The sequence below is a fragment of the Myotis yumanensis genome, unplaced genomic scaffold (assembly GCF_028538775.1).
Source record: "Myotis yumanensis isolate MYYU_CA2020_CCGP unplaced genomic scaffold, mMyoYum1.0.hap1 SCAF_1, whole genome shotgun sequence".
NCBI classification, from domain to species: Eukaryota; Metazoa; Chordata; class Mammalia; order Chiroptera; family Vespertilionidae; genus Myotis; species Myotis yumanensis.
In genome coordinates, this window is record NW_027223752.1 from 3,436,733 (window position 1) to 3,459,269 (window position 22,537).

Below are 22,537 nucleotides of genomic sequence, written 5' to 3' on the forward strand. Positions count from 1 at the left end.
TGTGACATGGCACCAGAGTTAAGTTAGGGTTTTTCAAAACGCTGACACGCCGAGCGCAAAAGGTTCGCCATCACTGGGATGTAGGGATGGGTACAGTGGCACAGGTACTGACGTGACTGCTGTCGACGTAGACGGAGACGTAGACATAGATACAGATGTTAACCCCCTCACCACTTGCTGTTTTACAATGCACTGTCTTACCCGGCCAGTGTGGTTGAACCCATGAACCAGGAGGTCACTGGTTCGATCCCCGGTCAGGGCACATGCCAGGGCTGCGCACTCGATCCCCAGTGTGGGGCGTGCAGGAGGCAGCCATTCGATGATGTGTCTCTCGCATCGATGTTTCTATCTCTCTCTCCCTCTCACTTCCTCTCTCTCTAAAAATCAATAAAAGAATAACAGTAAATGAATGAACAAAATTCACTGTCTTTGAAACCTAGGAGCTTCCTGCCCAGGTGGCCCACGGAGCCGCGTGCCCTAAGCCCGGAACGGAGCCGTCACCGAGTTAAAGGATAGGGCCCCCCGTTAGCTGCTCCCCGACACCTGCTCCGGGAGGACACGGGAGCTCCATCCCCAGGAGAGGCAGGGCCCATCCCTGCACCCTCCACTCGGCTCAGCCCGTGTCCCTCAGCCACTCCTGCCCCCCGCCTCCCGCCCCAGCCTCCTTACACTCCACCTGGACACTGTCCGTGTGGCCCCTGGGAAAGGCTGTAGGGCAGGAATCTTTTTTGTTTTAATATATTTTTATTGATTTCAGAGAGGAAGGGAGAAGGAGAGAGAGAAACATCAATGATCAGAGAGAATCATTGGTCGGCTGCCTCCTGCACGCCCCAAACTGGGGATCGAGGACACAACCCAAGCATGTGCCCTTGACCGGAATCAAACCCGGGACCTTCCGGTCCACAGGCCGACGCTCTATCCACTGAGCCAAACCAGCCAGGGTAGGGCAGGAATCTTTAAAACCTTTATTAATTCTACACGGAGGCGGCGGGTTCGCTCCCGGTTGGGGAGCCTGCGTATGGGAGGCCATCGACCGATCGATGTGCTGGTTCTCTCTCATATCGATGTTTCTGTCTCTCTCGCTCGCTCGCTCCCTCTTCCTTCCTCTCCCTTTGTCTCTAGAATCATGAAAAAACAAGCAAACACATCCTCGGGGAGGGTTAAATAAATAAATACATAAAGCCTCTGTCAATTCCGAGGTCTCTCTCCCAGGTAACGGTGCCCGGTGCCCGAGCAGCCGGCGCTGAGGCAGGGCCTGCAGGGAAGGTCCGTGCCCTCGGGGTGCCCTCGGGCCGGCACCCCTGCTCTCCCGCACCGTCAGCTCCCACGTCTGGCTCCTGCCCTGGCTGGAGCTCTGCCCTGTGCATCTCCCGCATCGCAGCCCCCGGCAAAGGGCAAAGGGCAAAGGGCAAAGGTGATGGGGTGCGAAGGGCCAGGAGGGGGGAAGGAGGAGTGAGTCCAGGGAGAGGAGAGAAAGGAAAGGCAACAAGGACCAGAAAGCGCGGGCACGAGGCAGGGCCCAGAGAGCCGGCGACGGGGACAGAGGCGGGCGGCCCTGGGAGGTCCAGGCAGGAAGTGCTCACATTGCCTCATGGACCTTCGCCCCAGTGTTAGCTAAAAACAGCGCTGCTCCCGGGGGAACCGCATTCACACAGCCCCCAGGGCAGAGCCCGAGTGGGCCTGGGACCCAGACTCCACCGCCTGCTGCCCAAGTGCCTCCCAGGCCTGCCTCTAGCGGGCCTGCCTCCCCTCCCCCCAGCACCCCTAACCCCCCTTCACCGCCCCCCCATGTCCTCACAGCCAGCACCCCAGCACCGAGCTCACAGCGCCACCCCTGACCACACGTCCCAACTTCCCAAAGTCGTTCCTGCCAGCTTGGCCCTGGCCTGAGGCCTCGGTCCGATGGCCGCCTCCCCGACCCTGCGATGGCTCTGAGCCTGGGCCCTCAGCCAGGCCGGCTCCCCGGCTCCCGGGCTCTGGGCGCCCCTGGGAGACCCGCGCCTGGACCCCGTGCTCGGCTGGCCCTCGCCTCACAGATGGAGCTGCTACAGGGAGGCCCGGACATGTCCAGCCCCGCTTCCTCCCCCAGCCTCCTCCTGGTCCGGAACATTCCTGGCTCATCCCATCCGTTATCGCAGGCATCCATCAGGAAGTGCCTCGCGCGGGCCGGGCCGGGTGGCGCTTTTCCAAGCTCGCAGCCCGCGTGCCATCGCTCGTGTCAGGCCTCCCAGATGCTGCGTCGGGGGGTCTGAAAAACACCGCGTAGATGCAGCAAAAATATGGGCTGTGATCAACGTCCTATTCCGCCACTTCACATCCAATTCATCTGGAGGCCGCTCAGCCGCCCTCGCGGGGAAGGGGGGACGCAGCCTTCATGCCTCCGGGATCTCCGTGCGCGGCCCTGGAGAGAACAGAGGGGCCTGGGTTACTAGCGCCGCTCTAGACTCAGGCAACCACGTCTCCAGGAGATGAAGCGGTCCGGCCTGCCCGTGTCCCCCAGCTCGGGAGGCAGAGCCCAGGGCCTCCCCCCTCCCCCGCCCGGAGGCAGGATCCCCTGCGCCCCTCATCCTGCTAAAGCACTTTTACCGCTGTCTGTCAGCGGGCACATAATTTGGACCAAATGCAGACCGAGCCCGCAGGACAGTGGAGGAGGCCTGGCGAGGCGGCTGAACGGGGTTGACATGATTGCGAATCGCTCACTTGCAGGGAGGCTCGGAGCAGAACCAGAGCCGGCTGTCATCTGGCACCGGCTTCCGGGCCGGGCTGTGCAGGAGGCCGCTGCCCGGGCCCCTTGGCCTCTGCTCTGAAAACCAGCCGCTCTGCGACCAGGCAAAGGCGTCCTGAGTTCCAGGGGCCGCGCCCAGAACACCCCAGGCGCTGGAAAGGACCCTGGAGGTCAGCCACCCTTCGCTGCAAAGACACACCTCCCTCCGCAGCCGGCCACTGGCGGTCACCTCCATCCCATGAAGACGCTGGGCTGCCTCCAAATGACCCCTCTACTTGGAAGCCTCTGGCTGGCTCGGCCTGGAAACTGTTGCTATGTGTGGGGAGGATTCCCCCGAGCGCTGAGCGGAGTTGCAGGCAGGGAGAAGGCCGCCGGTGCCAGCCCCGTCCCCGCGGAGCTGGCGTGTGGATTACTGAGCAGAAGACGCCGTTTATCTGGCCCGTAACCCTCCACAGAGACAGAGAGGCTGCTGGGTAGGGACATCGGAGCTGGTTTGGGACGAAGGGATGGTGGCAGGGCCCGCACTGGGTGTTCAGAGGTAAGAAGGATGGGGAGGGGGGAGGGCAGCCCTGAGTCTGACAGATGCGGCTTCACGCTGCCTCCCTGACACTTCCTAGTGGGGCCTCCCGCTCTGAGCCGCAGGCTCCTCCTCAATCCAAGGGAACAAATGACTGTCCCCCCCTCACAGGGCGAAGGTGAGGCGCGGCCTGGACGGGTCGTGTATACAGTCAGTGCTCAATGTGTGGTGGCTGCTGCTAGTAGCATTATCAGGAGAAGCCCCTGGAGACTGGGCCGATGGCCGAAGCTCTGATGGGCAGTGCTGATGGACAAAACAGAAAAATTTGGCCTGGCTGGTGTGGCTCAGTGGTGGAGCTTGGACCTATGAAACAGGTCATGGTTCGATTTCCGGTCAGGGCACATGCCCGGGTTACAGGCTCCATCCCCAGTAGGGGGCGTGCAGGAGGCAGCTGATCAATGATTCTCTGTCATCATTGATGTTTCTCTCTCTCTCTCTCTCCCTTCATCTCTGAAATCAATAAAATATATTTTTTTAAATGGGGAAAATCATGTGTGACTTACGTAATCCAGCCCCGTCCACGAGGCTGGGCCTGTCGGTTCCGTAGGGGAAGCCGACCCAAGGGCTGAAGCGTGTCCCTCCAGACTTACATGTCAAAGCCCAATCCCCAGTGTGCCTGGAGATCAGGCCTTTAAGGAGGGCGTGGGGTTGAAGGGCACCGTGAGGCGGGGCCTGGCCTGAGGGCACTGGCGTCCTATAAGCAGAGGAAGCCGTGCAGGCAGGAAAGGCCGCGCGAGGACAGGGGTGAGGTGGCCGCCTGCAAGCCAAGCGGCCAGGCCCGCCGACACCTCGATCCTGGACTTCCAGACTCCAGAGCTGGAGAGACTAACTTTCCGGTCTTTAAGCCGCCCGTCCACGGGGTTTTGCTATGGCAGCCGGAGATGGCCAAACAGGGGGGCTCGCCCTGGCCGGTCGCTCAGGTGGTCAGAGCGTCGTCCTGATCGGCCAAGGGTGCCGGTTCCATCCCCGGTCAGGGCACATACCTGACTCAACCAATGGGCACGTACCTGGTTTGCGGTTTGCTCTCCGCCCCCAGTTGGGGCCCGTGCAGGAGGTAACCAATCTATGTGTGTCTCTCACATCAATGTTTCTCTCTCTCCCTCCCTTCTAACCTCCCTCCCTCCCTTCCTCTCTCTCTGAAAAAGCAAAGGAGAAAACATCCTCTAGTGAGGATTAACAAATAATAATAATAATAATAAAAATAATAATAATGTCTGAATTCCTCACGCTGAGGGGACACCGACACAGCCTGTTCACGGCCACCAGACGGCGTGAGCCTTTCACCGTCTCCACGGGTGGACAGGGCAGGATTAGTGACCCCCAACAGATGGGGAAACTGAGGCCCAGAGGCTGAGGGTGGCAGCTAAAGGTCACCGAGCCAGGAAATGGCAGAGGCCCAACTTCTGATGCTCAGTCCCCAGCGGCCCTGTCCCTCCCTCCCCCACGCTTCGTCCTCGCTGGGGCCTAACTTGAAATATGGGCAACAAGGAGCTGAAGACGTGAGTGGGGCTGTCGCTGCCGGGCCCAGGCGGCAGCACATGCAGAGGACGCAGGCCTGATCTCCATCACCGGTGCCCAGCCCCCCATCTCAGGCCAGACCTGCCCTCAATGTGCTCCCCCCCCCCCCCCCAGAAAAGCAGCCTGAGCAGCCCACCTCCCACTGCTGAGCTCAGGGGAGGCCTGGCCGGCCGCCCCCCGCGCTCCCCCTGGGCCCGCAGAGCTGGGCGGAGAAAGCAGTCAAGTAGCTGCTCTGGGGCTGCCGTATCCAGAAGAAAGGTGAGCAGCAGGAGAGAGGCCTGGGACAGCTACTCCCAGCCCCGCGGCCCCATGACCTTCCAACGCTGGGCGTCCAGGGGACCCAGCCTCTGGGGGACCCAGCGCGGAGCTCCCTGCCCACCCCTCACTCTGTTCTCACTCCCAGCCTGAGCCCTGAGGGCCACAGCCCTCCCACGTGTGGTGGGAAAAGGAACGCTTGTCCCCAAGGGAGGCGGTGGGACCCCAGGACAAGTTGCCTGCAAACATCACGCAGGGGCTGCCAAGGGCTGTACAAACACTCACTGTCTTCATTATCGGAACTGACCTGTGTCCCATTCCAGGAGACAAAACAGCTTAAAAACAAATCCATGCCCGTGAGTTACTACAGCTCCCCAGGCTCGCCTTCTGCCAGAGGTTGTAAATAGAGCTAAGCCCTTTGTCAAGGGATTACGAGGGCGCGATTCCAGTGCCAAGGAAATCGGTACAGGGTGGGGGAGGGTGGCGCGGCAGGTACGTGGAGCAGATCTGCTCCCTGGAAGCATGAGAAGTGCATGGCCACTGGCAGACACGAAGCTTGACATATGGTGACTTGGTAGGGGGACATCCTGGGCCTTTATGAGCTCTAGGCGTGTCCAAGAGTCTGTACAAACTGTCAGACCCCTAAGCGATCAGGCCAAAGTCTTTGAGGCTGGAGGCTATCCAAGAGGGCTGCCTGGAGGAAGTGGTATTTGGAGAATTTGTCACCAGGAAGAGTAGGCGTTTGGCTCTCACCTGATGCTGAAACATACATGCTGTCATATCCAGGAAGAACAGCTGTACTCCTCGGACAAAGCCAGCTATGAATGGAAGACTTGGACACCTCTGCTCAGCCCCTGTGCTGTGTGATCTGAGGATAGCAGCTTGACCTCTCTGATCCTCTTTAAAATGGAAGGAACAGTCCCTGCCATGGCCACACCTTATGGTTTTTGTAGGGACAGGTTCTCTAAGCTGTAAGATGCCACACGCATGCCTCTGCCAGTTCCTGTGAGGAACTTAGAACATGGGGGGGGGGGGGTACATAGGGGGTGAAGGGAGTGGGGGGAGAGCCTCAATGTGTCAGCTGCCCCAGAACTACAGCATCTGGAAAAACCACTTTGATGAACTCTACTACCAGCCACAAATCACTGTATTTTAAAACCCATTCCAAATTTAAAAAAAAATCTCTGTGGAAGGCTCCAAGTGAGATGTTCTTCTCTCCTCTGTAACAGCAGATGGAGAGGACGCCAAGCAGATGCTGCTGAGACGGCCCGCGGCCTCGCTGGGGCAGGAAGGCCTGTGGCGGACAGTGGACAGAATGCCGTGTCGGGAGGGCCTGGTCATCTCCGTGCTGTCTTCTGACACCTGGGGGGAGGGAGCCTGCTCTGCAGGTTGACTTGAAAAGAGTGAACTGAGCTCTAGCCGGTTTGGCTCAGTGGATAGAACGTTGGCCCGAGGACTGAAGGGTCCCGGGTTCAATTCCCGTCAAGGGCATGGACCTCGGTGGCAGGCTCAACCGGGCTCTTACAAGAGGCAACCAATCAGTGTGTTGCTCTCACATTGATGTGTCTCTCTCTCTGGCTCTCTAAAAAAAAAATCAATGAGAAAATATCCTTGGGTGTGGATTAAAAATTTTTTTTAATTAAAACATACATTTAAAAATATAAAACAAATAAGAAATAAAATAAAACAGTGAGCTGAGCTCTACACAGTACCCACCTGCGGATTCCCACCAAGCTCCTGCTCAGACAAACCCCTACTGGTGGCTCCTCTTCACACCCTGCCCTCCCACCACCAAGCGTTGGCTCAAGTCGCTCCCTCTTCCCACAATCCCCCCCCACAGCCCCCATCACCAGGTGCCTCAAACCACAAGGCTCCAATGACCCACCACCCAAAGCCTAGGACCTCTCCTCTGCCCAACCACAGCATGCCGTGGGGTCCCCCACCCTGCACCCCAGCACCGGTCACGTGGTATCAGGTCAGCCTAATGGCGTGCCTGAGGACAGCCCCTGCTCAACTCAGCCCGGGGCTGGCGCTCCGTGGGTGCCTGGCGAGTGTTGGAGGAACAGAGGGAGCGAACTGGTGCACAGAAAGGCTGGGGTGTGGTGGCCAGGCAGCCTCCTCTCTGGTCTGGTTAAAGGGCCTCCTTGCTGGCCAAATGCTAATCCACAGGCAACTACCACCTCCTCCAGGAAGCCTTCTAGGGTTGCAGCTGTCTTTCCTCTCTGTCTCCCAGTAGATGTCTCATAACTGAGCACTTTTTGACATCCTGTTTCCCATTGTTCAGAAACTGTTTCGTGCACATGCAGACTGCATCAACAAGAGGGCAAGACAGCAGCTCTCAGGCGTCAGGTGCCATATTGTACCTATCGGGGCTTCTGTATCCAGCCTTACATCCCACCCCCACCCTCATCACAGGGGCCTAAACTGTGCTAGGAACAGGGGAAGGAAGGAGGCATTAGGCAAATGAGTGTACAGCCTGGCTCCATCCCTTATTAGCAACAGCCTCCATTTCTGGTGTACGCTCTAAGCTTTAGACCAGGGATCCACAAACTTTTCCTGTGAAAGACCCGATAGTAAATACTTTCAGTTCTGCAGGCCCGACAGTCTCTATTGCAAAGACTCAACTCCGCCACTGGGGGGCGGGGCGGGGAGGGGGGAGGGGGGGCAGCAACCATAGACAATACTTAAATCAACGAGCACAGCGGTGTTCCAATAAAACTTTATTGACCAAACAGGCCAAGGGCCAGTCTGCCACCCCTGCTCTGGAGGATCAGTTAAGACGACATTTACTCCCCTCGCCACACAGACCGTAGACCACATTGCAAGTGTCCCAACTCCTCCCCTTGTGCCCTCTCTCCTTAGCAACCTCGGCTTTCCTCTTAGCACGTACACTAACACTACAGCCTGTCTACTTGGCGGCTGTCCCCCCACAGAACACAAAACCCCAGGAGGGCAGCGGCTGGCTCCCAGCACCTAGAACAGCACCTGGCGCAGACTGGGCACCTTTTAACATTTGTGACCTGCATGGAGGTCATTAGTGTTATTACTGTCATTGTTGCTGAAGGTCTTCACAAATATATTACATGTTGCTGACTATTTTCCTAAAACATGTTTTTATTGATTTTTAGAGAGAGAGGAAGGGAACGGGATAGAGAGCTAGAAACATCGATGAGAGAGGAACATCATTCGATTGGCCACCTCCCGCACGCACCCCCATCGGGAATTGAGCCCGCAACCCCAGCGTGTACCCTGACCTGGTTCCTGGGTCGATGCTTAACCACTGAGCCCCACCGGTCAGGTGCCAACTGTTTTCAGTGTGTTGATATATGTTCCTTGATTAATCATTTTCATTTTCAAAACCCTACATCACTGTCATGAGTTGCAGGAAATGATAACGCTCCCACGCTAATGAGTGGGCAGCTCAAAGGTGACGCTGCCGGTGGGCGACCCGCTGCGACTCGAACCCCGACCTCCTGGCTGTCCTTGCTAAGGGAGGTGCCGGGAGGTGTGGGAAGAGCACTGGATTTGGAGTCTGAGACTCAGCCTCACGTAAACGGACATGTCATGTCACCTTCTGCACAATGGAGACAGCAAGGCCAGCTTCGCTCTGGCCGGGCAGCGCACTCTGTTAGAGCTTCATCCCAATACGCCACGGTTGTGGGTTCGATCCCCAGTCAGGGCACAGATGAGTCAACCAATGAGTGCGTAACTAAGTGGAACAACAAATCGAGGTTTCTCTCTTTTTCTCTCAAATCGATAAATAAAAATAAAGAGAATGCCCACTTCACAGAGCCCTGACGGGATTGAATAAGCTACAACGAATAAAGCACTCAGAGGGGGGGCCTGACGCAGGGCAGGATCTGTCGCTGTGGCTCTTGTTACGTAACGAGATGACAGCAGCCACCTCCACGGGCCTCCCCAGCCTTAGCAGGGACTGGACAAGGGCCTGCTCAGGAAAGTGATTATGAAACTGTCGATCCCTAAAGAACATTCCCGTCCAGTTTTTGATGACACCCTCCCGGCAACGCAGAAACTGTCTCTCCTCTTTAAACAAACAAACAAAAAAGACATGCAAATGTCATTCATAAAGACAAAAATAAACGAGAGACCTCCGACCTTCCCAGAGCTGTAACTGCCGGCAAGAGAGGGGTTAAGTGTTCTTCGCTCACACGTGTATCAGAGCCCAGGCCGCAGAGGCCAAAACTGAAACGGAACCCGGAGGGTCTCCTCTAGCCAAGTACAAGGGCCCAGAGCCTGGGTTTCAGCCCGGCATGTCTGGAGTCTCCTGCAGCAAAAGCAGATGCAAAAGAAAATCAGCGACCCTCCAGCAGGAGGCGCCACCGTGCTCCTGGCGTCCTGCCCATGGGCCGGGGGACAGCCTCTGTGGAGGTTCCGGTGTGGCGGGAATCCTGCGTGCTGGGGAAACGTGTAGGGTTGGGGCGTGGAGACACACAGACACACACACACACACACACACGATGTTCCGCCCCTGCCCGCTTCAGTAGAAAGTGATTCATTTGGTTTCGGATTGAAATATTTATTCCTCCAACACAAAACCACGCTGAGCGCACGCATCCCCCTGATGTCCCGGCCATCTGGCCCCTGAGGAGCGTCTTCAGATGAAGCCACCAGCTGGGATTCCACTTCACAGCGGCCTGCGCCTTCCTCGGAGGGGCCTTGCCAAGCGCGTGGGCCTCCCTGCTCTCGGAGGGGCCAGCGTGCTTTTTCTGGTCCCAGACTTAGCACTTTGAGGATTTTCAAAGGAGGATTAACCCAGCTGCATCTGGAAAGAGGCATCTCCTGGCCTCGCTGGGTGATGTCGATAATTGGTTTGGGAGACGATTAAAGCGGCACCGGCACCGCGAGGCTGGCCTGGCGGATGCTGCTGCTGATTCAGACCCCGCCGGCCAGGCTGTCTCTGCCCGAGCCCCTACCTGCCCCACCTCAGGAGGAACGGCCGCGTGGGAGCCCTGCCCTGTGTGGTGTGCGGCCTGTTGGCGACATGCCCGTGGCCACCGCAGGCTGCTGGGCGACGTGGGTCTTGTCCTTAAATTCTTTTGTTTTTTAATTTTTTTTCATCTAGTTTGTGGCATTTATTCTTTTTTAATATTATGTGTGATGGTTAATTTTATGTGTTAGTTTGGCTATGCTACAGTTCCCAGGTTTGGGGTCAAACACTATTCTAGATGTTTCTGTGACGGTATTATTTCTATTTTTTGAATATATATTTTTTTTATTGATTTCAGAGAGGAAGGGAGAGGGAGAGAGAGAAACATCAAGGAAGAGAGCGCCTCATTGATTGGCTGCGTCCTGCACACCCCCTACTGAGGGCCCCAGGCCAATGCTCTATCCACTGAGCCAACCCGGCTAGGGCAAGGGAGAGGGTTCTTAAGTTCTCTCTTCACTGACGCTTCCCAGGGCTGGACTCTTGAGAACCAGTGAGGACCGCAGGAATCCAAAAATTACAGCCCCGCTGTACAGGCCGCAGCGCGCCATCATTCACCCTCCTGGTCCCGGGTCCCGGGGGCGCAGAGACAATGGCTTCTTATTTTCCCGGGATCTACCACGCCACAGCAGGCAGAGGCCTCCATGTTGTCACACGGCTCCAGCACGGGCCTCCGGGACACCCCAGGTCCCCCAGCCAGTGGTCCCGGCTGCCAAAACCCTGCCACGATCCGTTCCTCCCAGAACTTTGGAAAAAATGTCAAGGTCATTTCACAAAGCTCGGAAACGAAATCCAAATCCACTCCCAGTTCCCGCCCTCTTCCCTCTAAATCTGCTTGTCCTAAACCTCTTCTGGAGAAGACGACCTATTATACCTTATCAGATGCTCCCTTGTCTTAAGCCTGTGTCCTGTGGTCATGCAAAAACTCCTACACCAACAATTACAAACAAGGCGTGTTCCTGATTCCAATCTGCTTATGCAGGGCGTTCCCCAGCCCATGGAGGTGTTACTCCCTGTCAGCCACTGCTGGGTGCTGCCTCCCAGCCTCTCCAGCCTCCGCCCAAGCCCACTTCACAGGCGAGGAGGACTCTTCCCCGGTCCCGGCTGGATGGAGGCTGGGACCAGTGTGGGTTAAGGGCCAGCCGCCCAGCTGCCCACTCGCCCCATCGCCCCCTCCCCCGGCTGGAATTCCACCTCCATGAAGGCGAACGGACGCATTTGCCCTCCTTCATTTCCCGTAAGGAGATGACCGGGTTGGGTGTGCAATGAACAAAAGGAAAGTGAATTTGGGGCCCTACCATAGGAACCCAAAGAGCTTCGGGTGGGGGTCGGGGTGCCTAAACTGCTTTACTTGAGCCACTTAAAACCTCATCAGATCCAGGAAATGAGCTCCCTGTCACCCCTACCTCCCGCCCCGTCTCCCCCACACTCAAGGAGGAATCTGCAGCCTCGCTCTCACACGCAGCCATTAGAACAACATCCTTCACGCAGGCTCAAGACATTGACTCCTCGGCCAAACGCTGGTGAAAGGCCACGTGATTAAGGAACGGTCACTGAGAGGTGCTCTCCAGGGATGTGGGTAGCAGAGCAGTTTCCCAGCGCCCCCACCCCATGCACAGCCCAGTGCTAAGAGCAGAAAGGGCCCTCGCTCCACGCAGCCTGTTCACAATCAGAGGACCCGCTCTCCCCCCAACACTGCATGCTGTTACTTGGCCCAGGTGACCCGGCACCCGGAAGCCGCTCCCCCATACCTTGCCTGCACCCGCAGGTCTGTGGGAGGCCTGCTCGGGCCTTGGGGGCTCAGGGCCCGCTCAGTCCTCCACTAGGTGCCAAGGGCAGGCGTTTAGTCAGAGCCTCCGAGATTCCCATCTGAACAAGGGCCTGGCCTCCCGCCTCCCGAGGGCCTGGAGCCTCTGCGGAAGCCTCTGCCGTGGCAAGTGCTAGACTGACGTTAGGGGTTCTAGTAGTTGTCCCTGCTCCTTGCACTTAGTGGCGGATTAATTCCCGTGGTCCCAGGGGCAGCGGCAGGCACTTGTGCGTCACGTGCTGTGGAACTTGTGTCCACAGCTGTGTGTTCACCAGGAAGAGCAGCTGGGCTCTGTGAGGCGCCTGGCTCAAGGGCATCGCAAGAGCCTTGTCTCGTGCAGACGGCAGTTCTCATTTTGGCCCCTCGTGCTAACGTGAAGCCTCGGTTTGCTCAACTGTGAAATGGGGAGAATACCTTCAGTTCCAGGGGAGTTGTGCAGAGCGGAGGCCTTACGCCAGGCCCGTTTGAACACACACGCACACCACTCCCCAACACCCTGACCCCAACTCCCAGTCACGAGGCCCAGACCCTGCCCGTGAGGCCGCGTGTCCCCTGCTCCGTGACACCACCCAGCCTCCCCGACTCCCACCGCGGGCCCAGACAGCAGACCGAGCCCCAGCTGCCCGGGGCCTGCAGGAGAAAGAGGGGCGGACCGAACCTGCTCCTCCCTCGGTCCCCTCTCCCTGTCACTTGCCACGAACCCCTCTCCAGACTAGACAAATGCATACTTTTTAGAATACAAGATCCCCTCATACAGGAAGTGTGAGAGCACGTTCTGGGCAAAGAGACACAGAGGGCTTTATAGTCCTGAAGATGTCAAATCTCTCAGGGTGGGATACTGCCGCCACTGCTGCCCTGCTAGAACGTTCTAGAACAGTGGTCGGCAAACCGCGGCTCGCGAGCCAGATGCGGCTCTTTGGCCCCTTGGGTGTGGCTCTTCCACAAAATACCATGTGCGGGGGCGCACATACAGTGCAATTGAAACTTCGTGGCCCATGCACAGAAGTCGGTTTTCAGCCTGGGCGAGTCTATTTTGAAAAAGTGGCATTAGAAGAAGTGGGGGTACATTTGCTGAGGTCAACCCCTCAGATTGAGGACGTTTTTAACAAAGGCCAGCTTAGGAGAACCCTAATTAAGTTAATAACAATGTACCTACCTATATAGTTTAAGTTAAAAAAATTTGGCTCTCAAATTTCAATCATTGTACTGTTGATATTTGGCTCTGCTGACTAATGAGTTTGCCGACCGACCGCTGTTCTAGAATAACGGAGTGCCTAAGGAGGGGGAGTCAGGGCTCATCCTGGATCGCCTGCAGGCTCACCCCTCTGATGGGGGGTGGGGTCAGCACCCAGGAGCAGCAATGGGGAGCTGAGTGCCCAGCAGGCGAGGCCCCCTCACCCTGGAAGTCAGGCAGGCCAACGGCACAAGATCCATCTGAAGGTAAGGAATCGGCTCTGCTGAGCAGCGCTCCAGCCCTGGTCTCAGTGGGAACATTCCCAATGATGGCATAAGACTTAGGTGGGCGACGATGGCGTCCCTCTCTATTTCTTACGAACTGAACGTTGTTCAAATATTTAACCTTTCTGAACCTTAATTTCCTCACCCGTAAAAATGGTGAAGACACTCCCCACCCCAGAGCTCTCGAAAAGGAAAATGAGGTCATGAACACAGATCCTGATGTGCTGGCCTGAGACAATAAAAACCGTTACTTATGTTCTAAAAAGTAGCCAGGCTGGAGGCTCCATCACAGCGCCTGTGATGCGCACAACAGAGCAGCAGACAGGACCACTGTGCCTGGCTCACGGGCATGGAAAGCAAGGAGCAGAGTTGGGGCCAAGTCATTGGCCAAGGTCACCAAGGATGGAGTCTGGGTGTGAACACGGCGCCCTTGCCCCCTCGGTGGGTCTAGGAGTAAGTGCCTCCTTATTAAAGAGGGACGACTGGGAGGCACTGCATATTTCACAAGTGTCACCTCATCTACTCCAGAAGCACCTTTTAAACATATAAGAAGCTGTGAAAAAAATACTGCTTCTTGTAAAAAGCTGTTACCTTGCGCGGACAGAGTTCCACAGCCGCACGCACAGCTTCCCCGGAGGGTGCTCACACCAAATGCGGCGCAGCCCCGGGGCAGGAAACGCCGCTCACATGTTCCTGCTCCGGGCGGACACCTCCGCGGAGCTGCAGAGCTCAGTCTTAGCTTCCTCGTCTATGCAATGGATTTAATGCAACACCTAACGTTCGAGCACTAGAAGCCACTTTGTGGGGGGCCCTGACCTCCTCTCCGCCCGCCCCTGGTCTGGGAAATCACAGGGAAGGCTTGCTCTTACCTCCCTCCTTATCCCAAGCGCTCACCCGCCCAACTCAGGCCTTCCCAGGGGAGGACCAGCGCACCGGGCTCGCTGGGGCACTCCTGTGGCCCCAGTTGGCCCAGAGACGAGACAGCTTAGGGAGAAAGCAGGAGGCGCCTGTGCTCCCACCTCGCACTGGGCAGCCAGGGCGCTCTTAGGCCCGGTTGGCCGCCTGATCCCCAGAACTAAGCGCTCAGGGAGAAGCCCTAAGGGCCCAGCGCGCGGTCTCCACTGCGCCCCGGGGCACACAGCCCTGGCCACCGGGCAGGAGCCAGGCCAGCAGGGCTGTGGGGCAGAAACGCTTGCCCTGGAGGAGGCGGGCAGCAGCAGCAGCGCCCAGGAAAGGCCAGGAAAGCAGAGGGAGCGAGGGCTCGCCTATGCCTGACCTCACCTGCGAACCCTTAGCCTCAGGTGCGGGGAATTCGCAGGAGCAGGGCCTGCGGAGGGTCCCGGGCTCCCCCAGCTCCCCTGCGGATGGATTCTGCTTCCCGTGACAGCTTCCTGCCTGGGACGGTCTCCCCAAGGGCCTGGGGAAAGGGGAACCTGACCGGGCGATGCTATACCCCGCCCCCCAACAGACCCCAGCGCTCCCCACCCCTTCCCGGAGACCTAGAAACCAAGTGTACTTTCAAACCAGAACAGCCGCCCGCCCTGGGGCGGATTCATAACCACAGTTTCTTTTTCTTTTGGACACGTCAGAGCTGCCCCATTTTCCTTCCAAAGCTGGGCTACATCGATTTGTTTCCTGGGCCTCGGCCCGGGGTCCTGCGGAGGCACGAAAAACAGCCTGTGGCCCATCTACATGGCCGTCACTTTATTGGGTTGTCACCTTTAACTTAACTATAAATACTACAGCGAACGCGAGCAAGACACAGGTGGCTTCGGCTTCAGCCGGACTGCGGGGCTGCGAGCCGCCGCTGCCCGACCTGGCACCGGCCGCCCGGCCCTCCGGGCTCTGTACACTATTTACAGCTCCTCCTTCCTCGTTCCTCCTCCCGACCCCTCCTGCAAGGCAGCGTGTGTGCAACAAAGTAGCATCGTCTGTCTGTGCAAGTCCTTCCCGTGAGGCAAGCGCCAGGCCGGCCTGCGGCCGTCAGCTGTCCGAGTCCAAATCGCTTTTACCTTCCTCTTCCCTCTTCTCCGGCGACGCCTTGGAAGACGGCTTGGTCCACTTCTCCGCGTTTTCCGACTCCTCCGACGAGGACCGCTTCTGCCGCCTCCACTTGGCCCGGCGGTTTTTAAACCAGACCTGATGCATATGGAGGACAAAACAACAGTTACCAGCAAAGGCGCGCTTGTTCCCCCAGAGCCGGGGCACCCGGGACCAGGAGAGCGCCCGCGACCACGAAAAGAAAGGAGACTCGCTCCCTCTGCCGCATTTCCCGTCAACTTCCTGGGCCTAAAGGGCCCTCCGCAGCCTCCCGGCCACCCCGCCGGGAGATGGGATATTGTTTAGTGCGGAGAGGCCCGCGGAGCGCGGACTAGCCCGGCCGGGGCCCTAGGATCTGGGAAGGGCCTTGGAGCGCAGCGCAGGGCCCGCGCCTACCTCCACCTTCTCCTCCCGGAGGTGCACCTTCCGGGCCAGCTGCTCGCGCGTGCCCACGTCCGGGTACTTGGTCTCCTGGAAGAGGTTCTCCAGCGCTTCCAGCTGCTCGTCCGTGAAGATGGTGCGGTGCCGCCGCTTCCGCCGGCAGTGCAGCTGGTTGAGGAGCTGCAGCTCGGAGCGCGACAGCGTGCCCACGTTCATGTAGGGCAGCATCTGGTGCGGCACCGGGGACACCAGCACCGAGCCGGGGCCCTCGTAGCCTGCGAAGGAGCGGGGCGCAAGGTCAGCGGCTTCCTGGCCCCGGCGCGCCAGCCGCCCGCCGCCACCACCACGCCAACGTTCATGAAACTCGTCTACAAGGGAGTGCTGTGAAGTGGAGGTGCATGGAAATCGAGGGTCCACCCACACTCCCAAAGCCAGCCAGGGAACCCTAAAAGCCTGAGTCTCCTACGCAGACAGTTCCTGCTAACCCCTCGTCAAGTTCATAGCAAGTGTTAAACCACTGCCCCGATCGGCAAAAACAGAAAATAAAATAAAATAAATGAAATAAAATAAAATAAAAATAAGGGGGGGGGGTCCAGGTTTGCAAGAGGAGGAAAGTTAGTGCAAAGTGGAAAAAGCTGGCACCACCGCCCGCCCACGCCCCAGGCGGAGGCCCGCGGCCGGCGGCGGAGGCCGGAGCGCACGACCCTACCTGGGGGCGTCGGGACGCAGGAGCACTGCTGGGCGCCCAGCGGCGGCACGGCCCCGCAGCAGGCCGGGCCCACGGGCGCCGCCTGCACGTGCAGCTGCCCGTAGAAGTAGTTGTTGTAGCCCAGGCGGGAGCCGCCGACCGCGGCCGGGAGGCCTGCGCCGCCGGGGGCCACGGGGCGCGGGTAGAAGGCGCCATAGTCCGAGGAGGCGGCGCTGCCGGCGCCGTAGAGCGAGTCCCCGTGCAGGGCCGGGAAGACGACGGGCGCGGCGGTGCTGGGAGCGACCGGCAGCACCGAGTCCTTGCAGCGCGGCCGAGCGGCCAGGATGTTGTCGATGCTGAACATGCTGGCGGGCATCCCCGAGCCCCGTGCCGGGACCGGGGGGCGGAGGGGACGCGCGGAGGAAAAGAGCCTCCAAGTGGGGGGGTCCACGCTCCTCCGAAGCCGGACCAAACCGAAAGAGAGCGCCGGAGAGTGCGCGGCCCCGCTCCCCTCCCCGCCCCCTGCGTCCGCGCTCCCTCCTCCCGCCCTCCCCTCGCCGCAGCGCTCGCCGAACTCAACCCGCGGGTAGGACGGAGTTTAGCCCAGCTGAACCTCTTGTTGGTTTTATACCGAGTCGACGTCATCCTGGATTTAGTTCCTGGTAATATGCAGATGACAAACAGACCAGATTCGGCCCTTGCCGTTCCTGGGGGGGCGGGGGGGGCTTGGGAGGGGGGAGGGGCAAAGGTGCCAAGGGGAGGGGGTTAGGGGGCCTGAAGAGAGATTGTGGATTGCAAATTAATGAAATTAACCTAATCTTTTCCATTCAGCCGCCCCGCCGCGGGCCGGCGGAGCTGGGCGGGCGCCCTAATTGCCCCAGTTAATCTCATTAATTCCATTGTGCGGCCGCGGCGCTCCGCTCCTCCGCTGACCTCTCCGCCCCCCCCTTTCCCCTCGGATTGGGTCCTAGGACTGGGTGCGATTTCCTCGACGAAAAGCTCAAATTCATTGTGGCCGATTCTACTTTGGGGCAACTTTTCTTTTTTCTCCCCCCCCCCCCCCTTTCCGATTTTGTTTTGTTTTTTAGAAAATGTGAGGGGCAGCGTTCACCTCCGGCAGGACTGAAAAGTCCGGTCTTCCCGGCCCGGCGCTCGCCGCCTCATCTCACCTCCGCTGTATTTTGTCTCCCAAACGGGATTGGTTACCCGCCACCCCGAACCCAGTAGTTTTTGCAAAGGCCGACATTTGTAAAGGCACCAAGGACGGGAGCGGTGCCGCGCGCGTCTTTAAATATTCGTGTGTGTGTATTTTTTTCAGCCACGTTGGGTCTGAAAAGCACCATAGCAGGCAGCCCCCAGGCCTTGCCCTGCGGAAACCGAACTCGGCCACTTTTCCGCGTGGCCATCAGCAGCAGCCTTCCGAGCCCGCTCCCAGCTGGGGACTGCGTGGGTGTCGGTAGGTTTTGCATTTTCTTTTCTTTTTAAAAATTATTATATTTTGGAAATGGGGTGTCTTCTCTCCCAAACTTTTTGTTTCAATACAAAAATGGGGCTTTGGGGGTTCCCCCTTCCCCCCACCATTGCGTCGCGCTTTTCCCCTCCGAATGGCCAGCTCCGGCCCGGCCAGGCCCCCTCGCTATCCCTCCGGGGAAGGCCCAGGCTGGGCTCCCGGCCTCGGTGGCCCGGCCCGGTTCCGCTCGCCGCCGGCGCCGGCGTGATTTGCGGGATCCTCGCGCGGCACCGCCCGCCCGCCCGCCCACCCGCCGGAGCCTCGGGAGTCGCGTCCAGCCCACGACGGCGCGCAGGCAGCCGAGCGCCCCGCGAGAAGGTAGGCTACTGGGCGCGCGGAACGAAAGGACACCCCGAGGTCCCTGGGCCGGCGCGCGCGTCCCGCCCTCGGCCCTGCGGGGTGGCCGCTCCGGCGTCGGCCGGGAAGGAGCAGCGCGGGCCCAGGGAGACCGCGAGGGCCGAGAGGTGGGGGCGCTGGGGGTCCCGCGAGAGGGCAGCCTCTAACTCACCCCATTCTCCCCGTTTCTCGCGGGTTGGCTAAGGGGCTCCGCGGGGCTGCCGGAGGTCGCCGCACAAGGTCTGAGAACGTGGGCCGCCGCCTGGGCGCCGGGGCGCAGGGGAAAGGCCGCTTGCCCGTGGCGGTTCCCGGTCGGAGCGCCGAACCGGCGGCGCGCGGGAGGGGCCCAAACGGAGAAGCCGGGCGGCGGCGCCGCTCCTCCCGGGCCTCCCCGCACAGCACGCACCTCCGTCCGCGCCCCGCGCCCACCCGCGGGGCCTGAGCGCCGAGCAGAGGGGGAAGCGGTGGTCGGCGGCGACGAGGCGGGAGGAGCCGGGTCTCCGGGGGAGGCGACGGGACTTTTACAATAAAAGCTGCTCCCAGAGCCAGGAGCGGGGTCCTGCCCTTCGGAGGGGACAGGTCGGGGGAAGCGGTGCAGCGCCTCCCCCTCCCACCCGCCGAGGCCGGGCCTTTCCCCTTTCCGGGAGACTCCACGCCACGGCCCGGCGCACACCGTCCCCCAGCCTCCCAGGTGCCATCGCTGGGAGACAGATCGAGGCTGCGCTTCCGCAGCGACGCTCACGGCTTTGGGGTTCGTGGCCGGGTGCACGGCGGGGGCACGTGAGGGGTCCTTTCAGATCCTCGCCGAGCCTGCCCCAGGCAGAAGCGCCAAGGGGAACGGGGCCGAGTCCATGCGGGTGTCTCCGTGGTGCGCAGTGTAAGACGCCCCGCGTTTCTCCTCCACGCTCCCTCCCCTCGGCGCACTGGGGCTCATGCTATGCATCAGTTAGACTTCTTCGGCCCTGGCTTTCCGGGTCCCCCCACTCGCCCACGACTCCCGGGTGAGAAGGGCACTGTGCTGCCAGCCTGACGCGGCCACTTTTGCCAACCACCCTTCCCTCTAGGCCTCGGGGTTTCCAGTGGATAGAACCACGGCCACACTCACGGGGTCGCTGACCGCCCTGACATTAAAGAGGCTGCCGCATTGTGACCCCTTCCCCCGGAGGCTGGGGGTGGACTTAGAGGCATTTTAATTTTATTTTTGTTTTTAGTGCTTTTCCTTGGGACAAAGAAGTGTGCTGTCCCCACCCCTCCAACCCCCCTCCAAGGATGTCAGCTGGGCCCAAGAAAAGGAAAATCATTCCCAAGGTCTGCCCTCCTGCAGAGGGGCTTCCTGGGAGTGGACGCAGGGACCCCAGGCCATGCTACTCCTCTTATCCCACCGGCTCTCCCGGGGCGGTGGGTCCGCGGGAAGGCAGGAGCCGGGAAGGTTGGCAGGGGCCCTGCGACTGCCTCCTCCGGCCGAAACCCACAAGTGTCCGCTGCACGGAACCAACAATCAGCGGCCTCGCGCCTCCCTGTTCAGTTGGAATGACAAATGCGTGGCACGCAAATTGCCCACCCCGTGTGGCTACGCGATTGTTTGTCGGCCCGCAGGCACCGCTCAGCAGGGAGGACCCGGAGTGGCCGAGGCGGCTGGCGAGCGCGGAGGGCGGAGAGGCGGTAAACACGCTGCTGATTTCCCCCATTATCACCCAAACACGATTTCACACGAAGCAATCACCACGCAGAAGTCGACGAAAATGTGTTTGCTGCGGAGTCCTTCGCTCCGGTAATAGCCCTCATTTTTAAGATATTAAAGAACGGATCAGCGGATTCGACACGCATAAGGTGTATTTGCGGTTCCGGCATCCGCGCCGCAGTCACCGCGACACTGATTCCTCAGCACAGATGACATTGTTTCTCTGATGTAACACAGAGCGCCCGAGTTCGGAGCGCGCCTGGGCATCTCCCGCCCAGATGTTTCCATCCCCGAGAAAGCTGTCGCCCACTATCCCTGCGCGCGAACCAGCACCCGCGGCTGTTAAAAGCAAACAAACAATAAAAGCTTGAAGCATCCGGGGGCCCCAACTTCTTAGGGTTTCAGGAACTTTCTTTCCTTAATTCTTTCAGCCTCTTGCCCGGCGACAGAGCAGAGCGCATAATGGGGGGCGTTTCAGTGGGGTTTTTCGTGTCACGTGCAAAACGTGGCCTGTGCTTTTCAAAGGTGCAGAGCCCGCCTTGCAGGGCCGGTTAGTGGGGGCAAAGCACAGAGAGCCTTCCGCCTGTGGGCAGCACCCAGACCCGCCTGGGATTCAGAGCAATTCCATTGTGTTGGGGCTTTAAAAAAATCCATTGTCTCAAACTAGTGCTTAAAACCCGCCCCGGGGCCCTGCCTCCCCGGCACATCTCCAGTAGTCTGGGGGAATTTGCCCCCGGGAGGTTAGGCGTGTGCAGTAGGACAAGAGGCACGAATACCACCCAACTGCTCCGCACACAGGGGCTGGGGCCTCTACACTCAGCGATAGAGACCCTCTTTTGCAACCTTCCAAATGAACGCGCGGAGCCCCTGAGGACGAAATAATCAAGGTGTTAGGAAAACTCAACATAACACTGGGGGTAAAGAAGAGGGTGTCGAAAAATGACGTGTTCCCAAAGCATCAGAAAAAAAAAAAATACATAGTTTCCAGGGTTGCAAAAACCGGCTTTCCACAGCGGAGCTATTTACTCAAGTTTATTTCCAAAGTGACTGCCTGTTGCTTTTGCAAATCACAGGATGCAAATGAGGATAATTTGTCCTCGGCGGGGCTTTCTCTTGAAATGATTAGCAAAGTCAGTCATTTGAAAATTGGAGCGAACGCACCGCCGGTTCCGAAGCCCCTCGCTAATCGATATCAGCTTCTAAAGTTTTCATTCATGTAAACCTCATTAATGAAGATCTTTTATTTAAACGTCAAGGGGATTTGAAATTTAGAGTAAATTATGAAGCTTGTATGTCTAGCCAAGTCATGGGTCAAATGCATTTGTAAAAACTGCTAAAAGAGCATATGGTTTTGAATTTTTCTACAATGACTAGTGTTTAAATAAATTGCTTGTACTGCTTAACTTCATGTGTAATTTTGACAGAAATTGGCCTATAGCCTTTTGATATGTAAACATTTCAGCCTTTTATGCGGCATAAAAAAGACACGTGCTTTTGAGGACCCGCTCGGGCGGTCACCCTGTAATTCAGAGGGCTGGCGCGCACCATTACATTCTTGCGAGATTTCAACTTTCAAGTGGCAGCCTCGGGGAGGAAAAAAAGAAAGAAAGAAAGAAAGAGGATATTTCAAACGCAATGCCCATTTGAGATGAAAAGCTGCAAATGAGGTGAGAACGTGCCACTTAGCTATCTGAAAGCAATGGGTAAACCATAGTTATTAAAGAACATTTTCTGTCATTTTTCTTTAAGCCAGCCCGTCCGAGGGGGTACTTAAGCTGGGCCGGGACTGACTGGCATGTCATTAAATGCTCGTCTTAGCGCCGAGCCGATCAGTCCAACATACAAATAGGTGTTAAAAACTCGGTATCACTTCAGGTTGTTCCCGGCGAAATGGCTCCCTGTCACCGAACCCATTAAGATGCAAACACCACTCAGTCTCAGAAGAGAGCCATGGTGGGCATGGAAGTACTGGACACAATGGTCGATCCCAGCTGTGCACGGGGTTTTTTTTCTGGGTGGGAGGCTGTTGGTGGGAGATTCGAAGTCTGTGCAGGGTGCAGTTCCGGACTGCCGGGGCCGCCAGGGTTTCTGAATCTGCATAAACCCCTTTGTTGCTCATACATCCGTCTCCCCTACATAAGCATGGGAATGTGGATTGGTCGGTGTCACCCAGGGGGATTGGGAGCACGCGCCCTACAGTTGCTAGACTGAGCCACTTGACTTCGTGGGGCTGGGGCAGGGCAGGCAGCCCCTCCGCTCCCGTTCTCCAGTCCTGGGCGTTCATCGTATTTGTCATATACAGACTTTCCCAGAGACCTGTGCCCCTGGCTGGATTGTGGAGGTGCTGGGGGAGAGGGGACGCTCCTGGAGCGACGGGGACCCCTTTCTTGGTAGACAGTTGAATTTTCAGAACAAAACAAAGGAGATCCTCATAAAATCCAAGCGGGGGGAGGGGGGATGTAATTAAGAAAAAAGACTCTGGGAAAGACAGGAGGAGGCGTTTATTTACGTTTCGGATGCATTCCAACACATGGCATTACCCTCAGCAAACCAGGGGGACGGTCACGTTCCCTGACGTAAAGAAGCCACCAGGGTTTCGGTGGTGTGTTTTTTTTC

General features: G+C 58.4%; 1 protein-coding gene and 1 long non-coding RNA gene across 2 annotated transcripts; one reads left to right on the forward strand and one right to left on the reverse strand.

Moving 5' to 3' along the window:
• Positions 1 to 14,969: 14,969 nt before the first annotated feature.
• GSC (goosecoid homeobox) lies at positions 14,970 to 16,855 on the reverse strand. The gene is made up of 3 exons (XM_070402562.1): positions 16,416 to 16,855; positions 15,722 to 15,981; positions 14,970 to 15,424 (listed from the first exon to the last, which is right to left on the reverse strand). Exons 1-3 carry the CDS (start codon positions 16,768 to 16,770, stop codon positions 15,269 to 15,271), a joined length of 771 nt encoding a protein of 256 aa, XP_070258663.1. The 5' UTR covers positions 16,771 to 16,855; the 3' UTR covers positions 14,970 to 15,268.
• Positions 16,856 to 16,986: 131 nt separating this feature from the next.
• LOC139000393 (uncharacterized) lies at positions 16,987 to 20,119 on the forward strand. Its single transcript, XR_011469619.1, has 3 exons — positions 16,987 to 17,056; positions 17,713 to 17,850; positions 19,452 to 20,119. It is a non-coding gene; the product is annotated as an uncharacterized lncRNA (long non-coding RNA).
• The last annotated feature ends 2,418 nt before the right edge of the window (positions 20,120 to 22,537 follow it).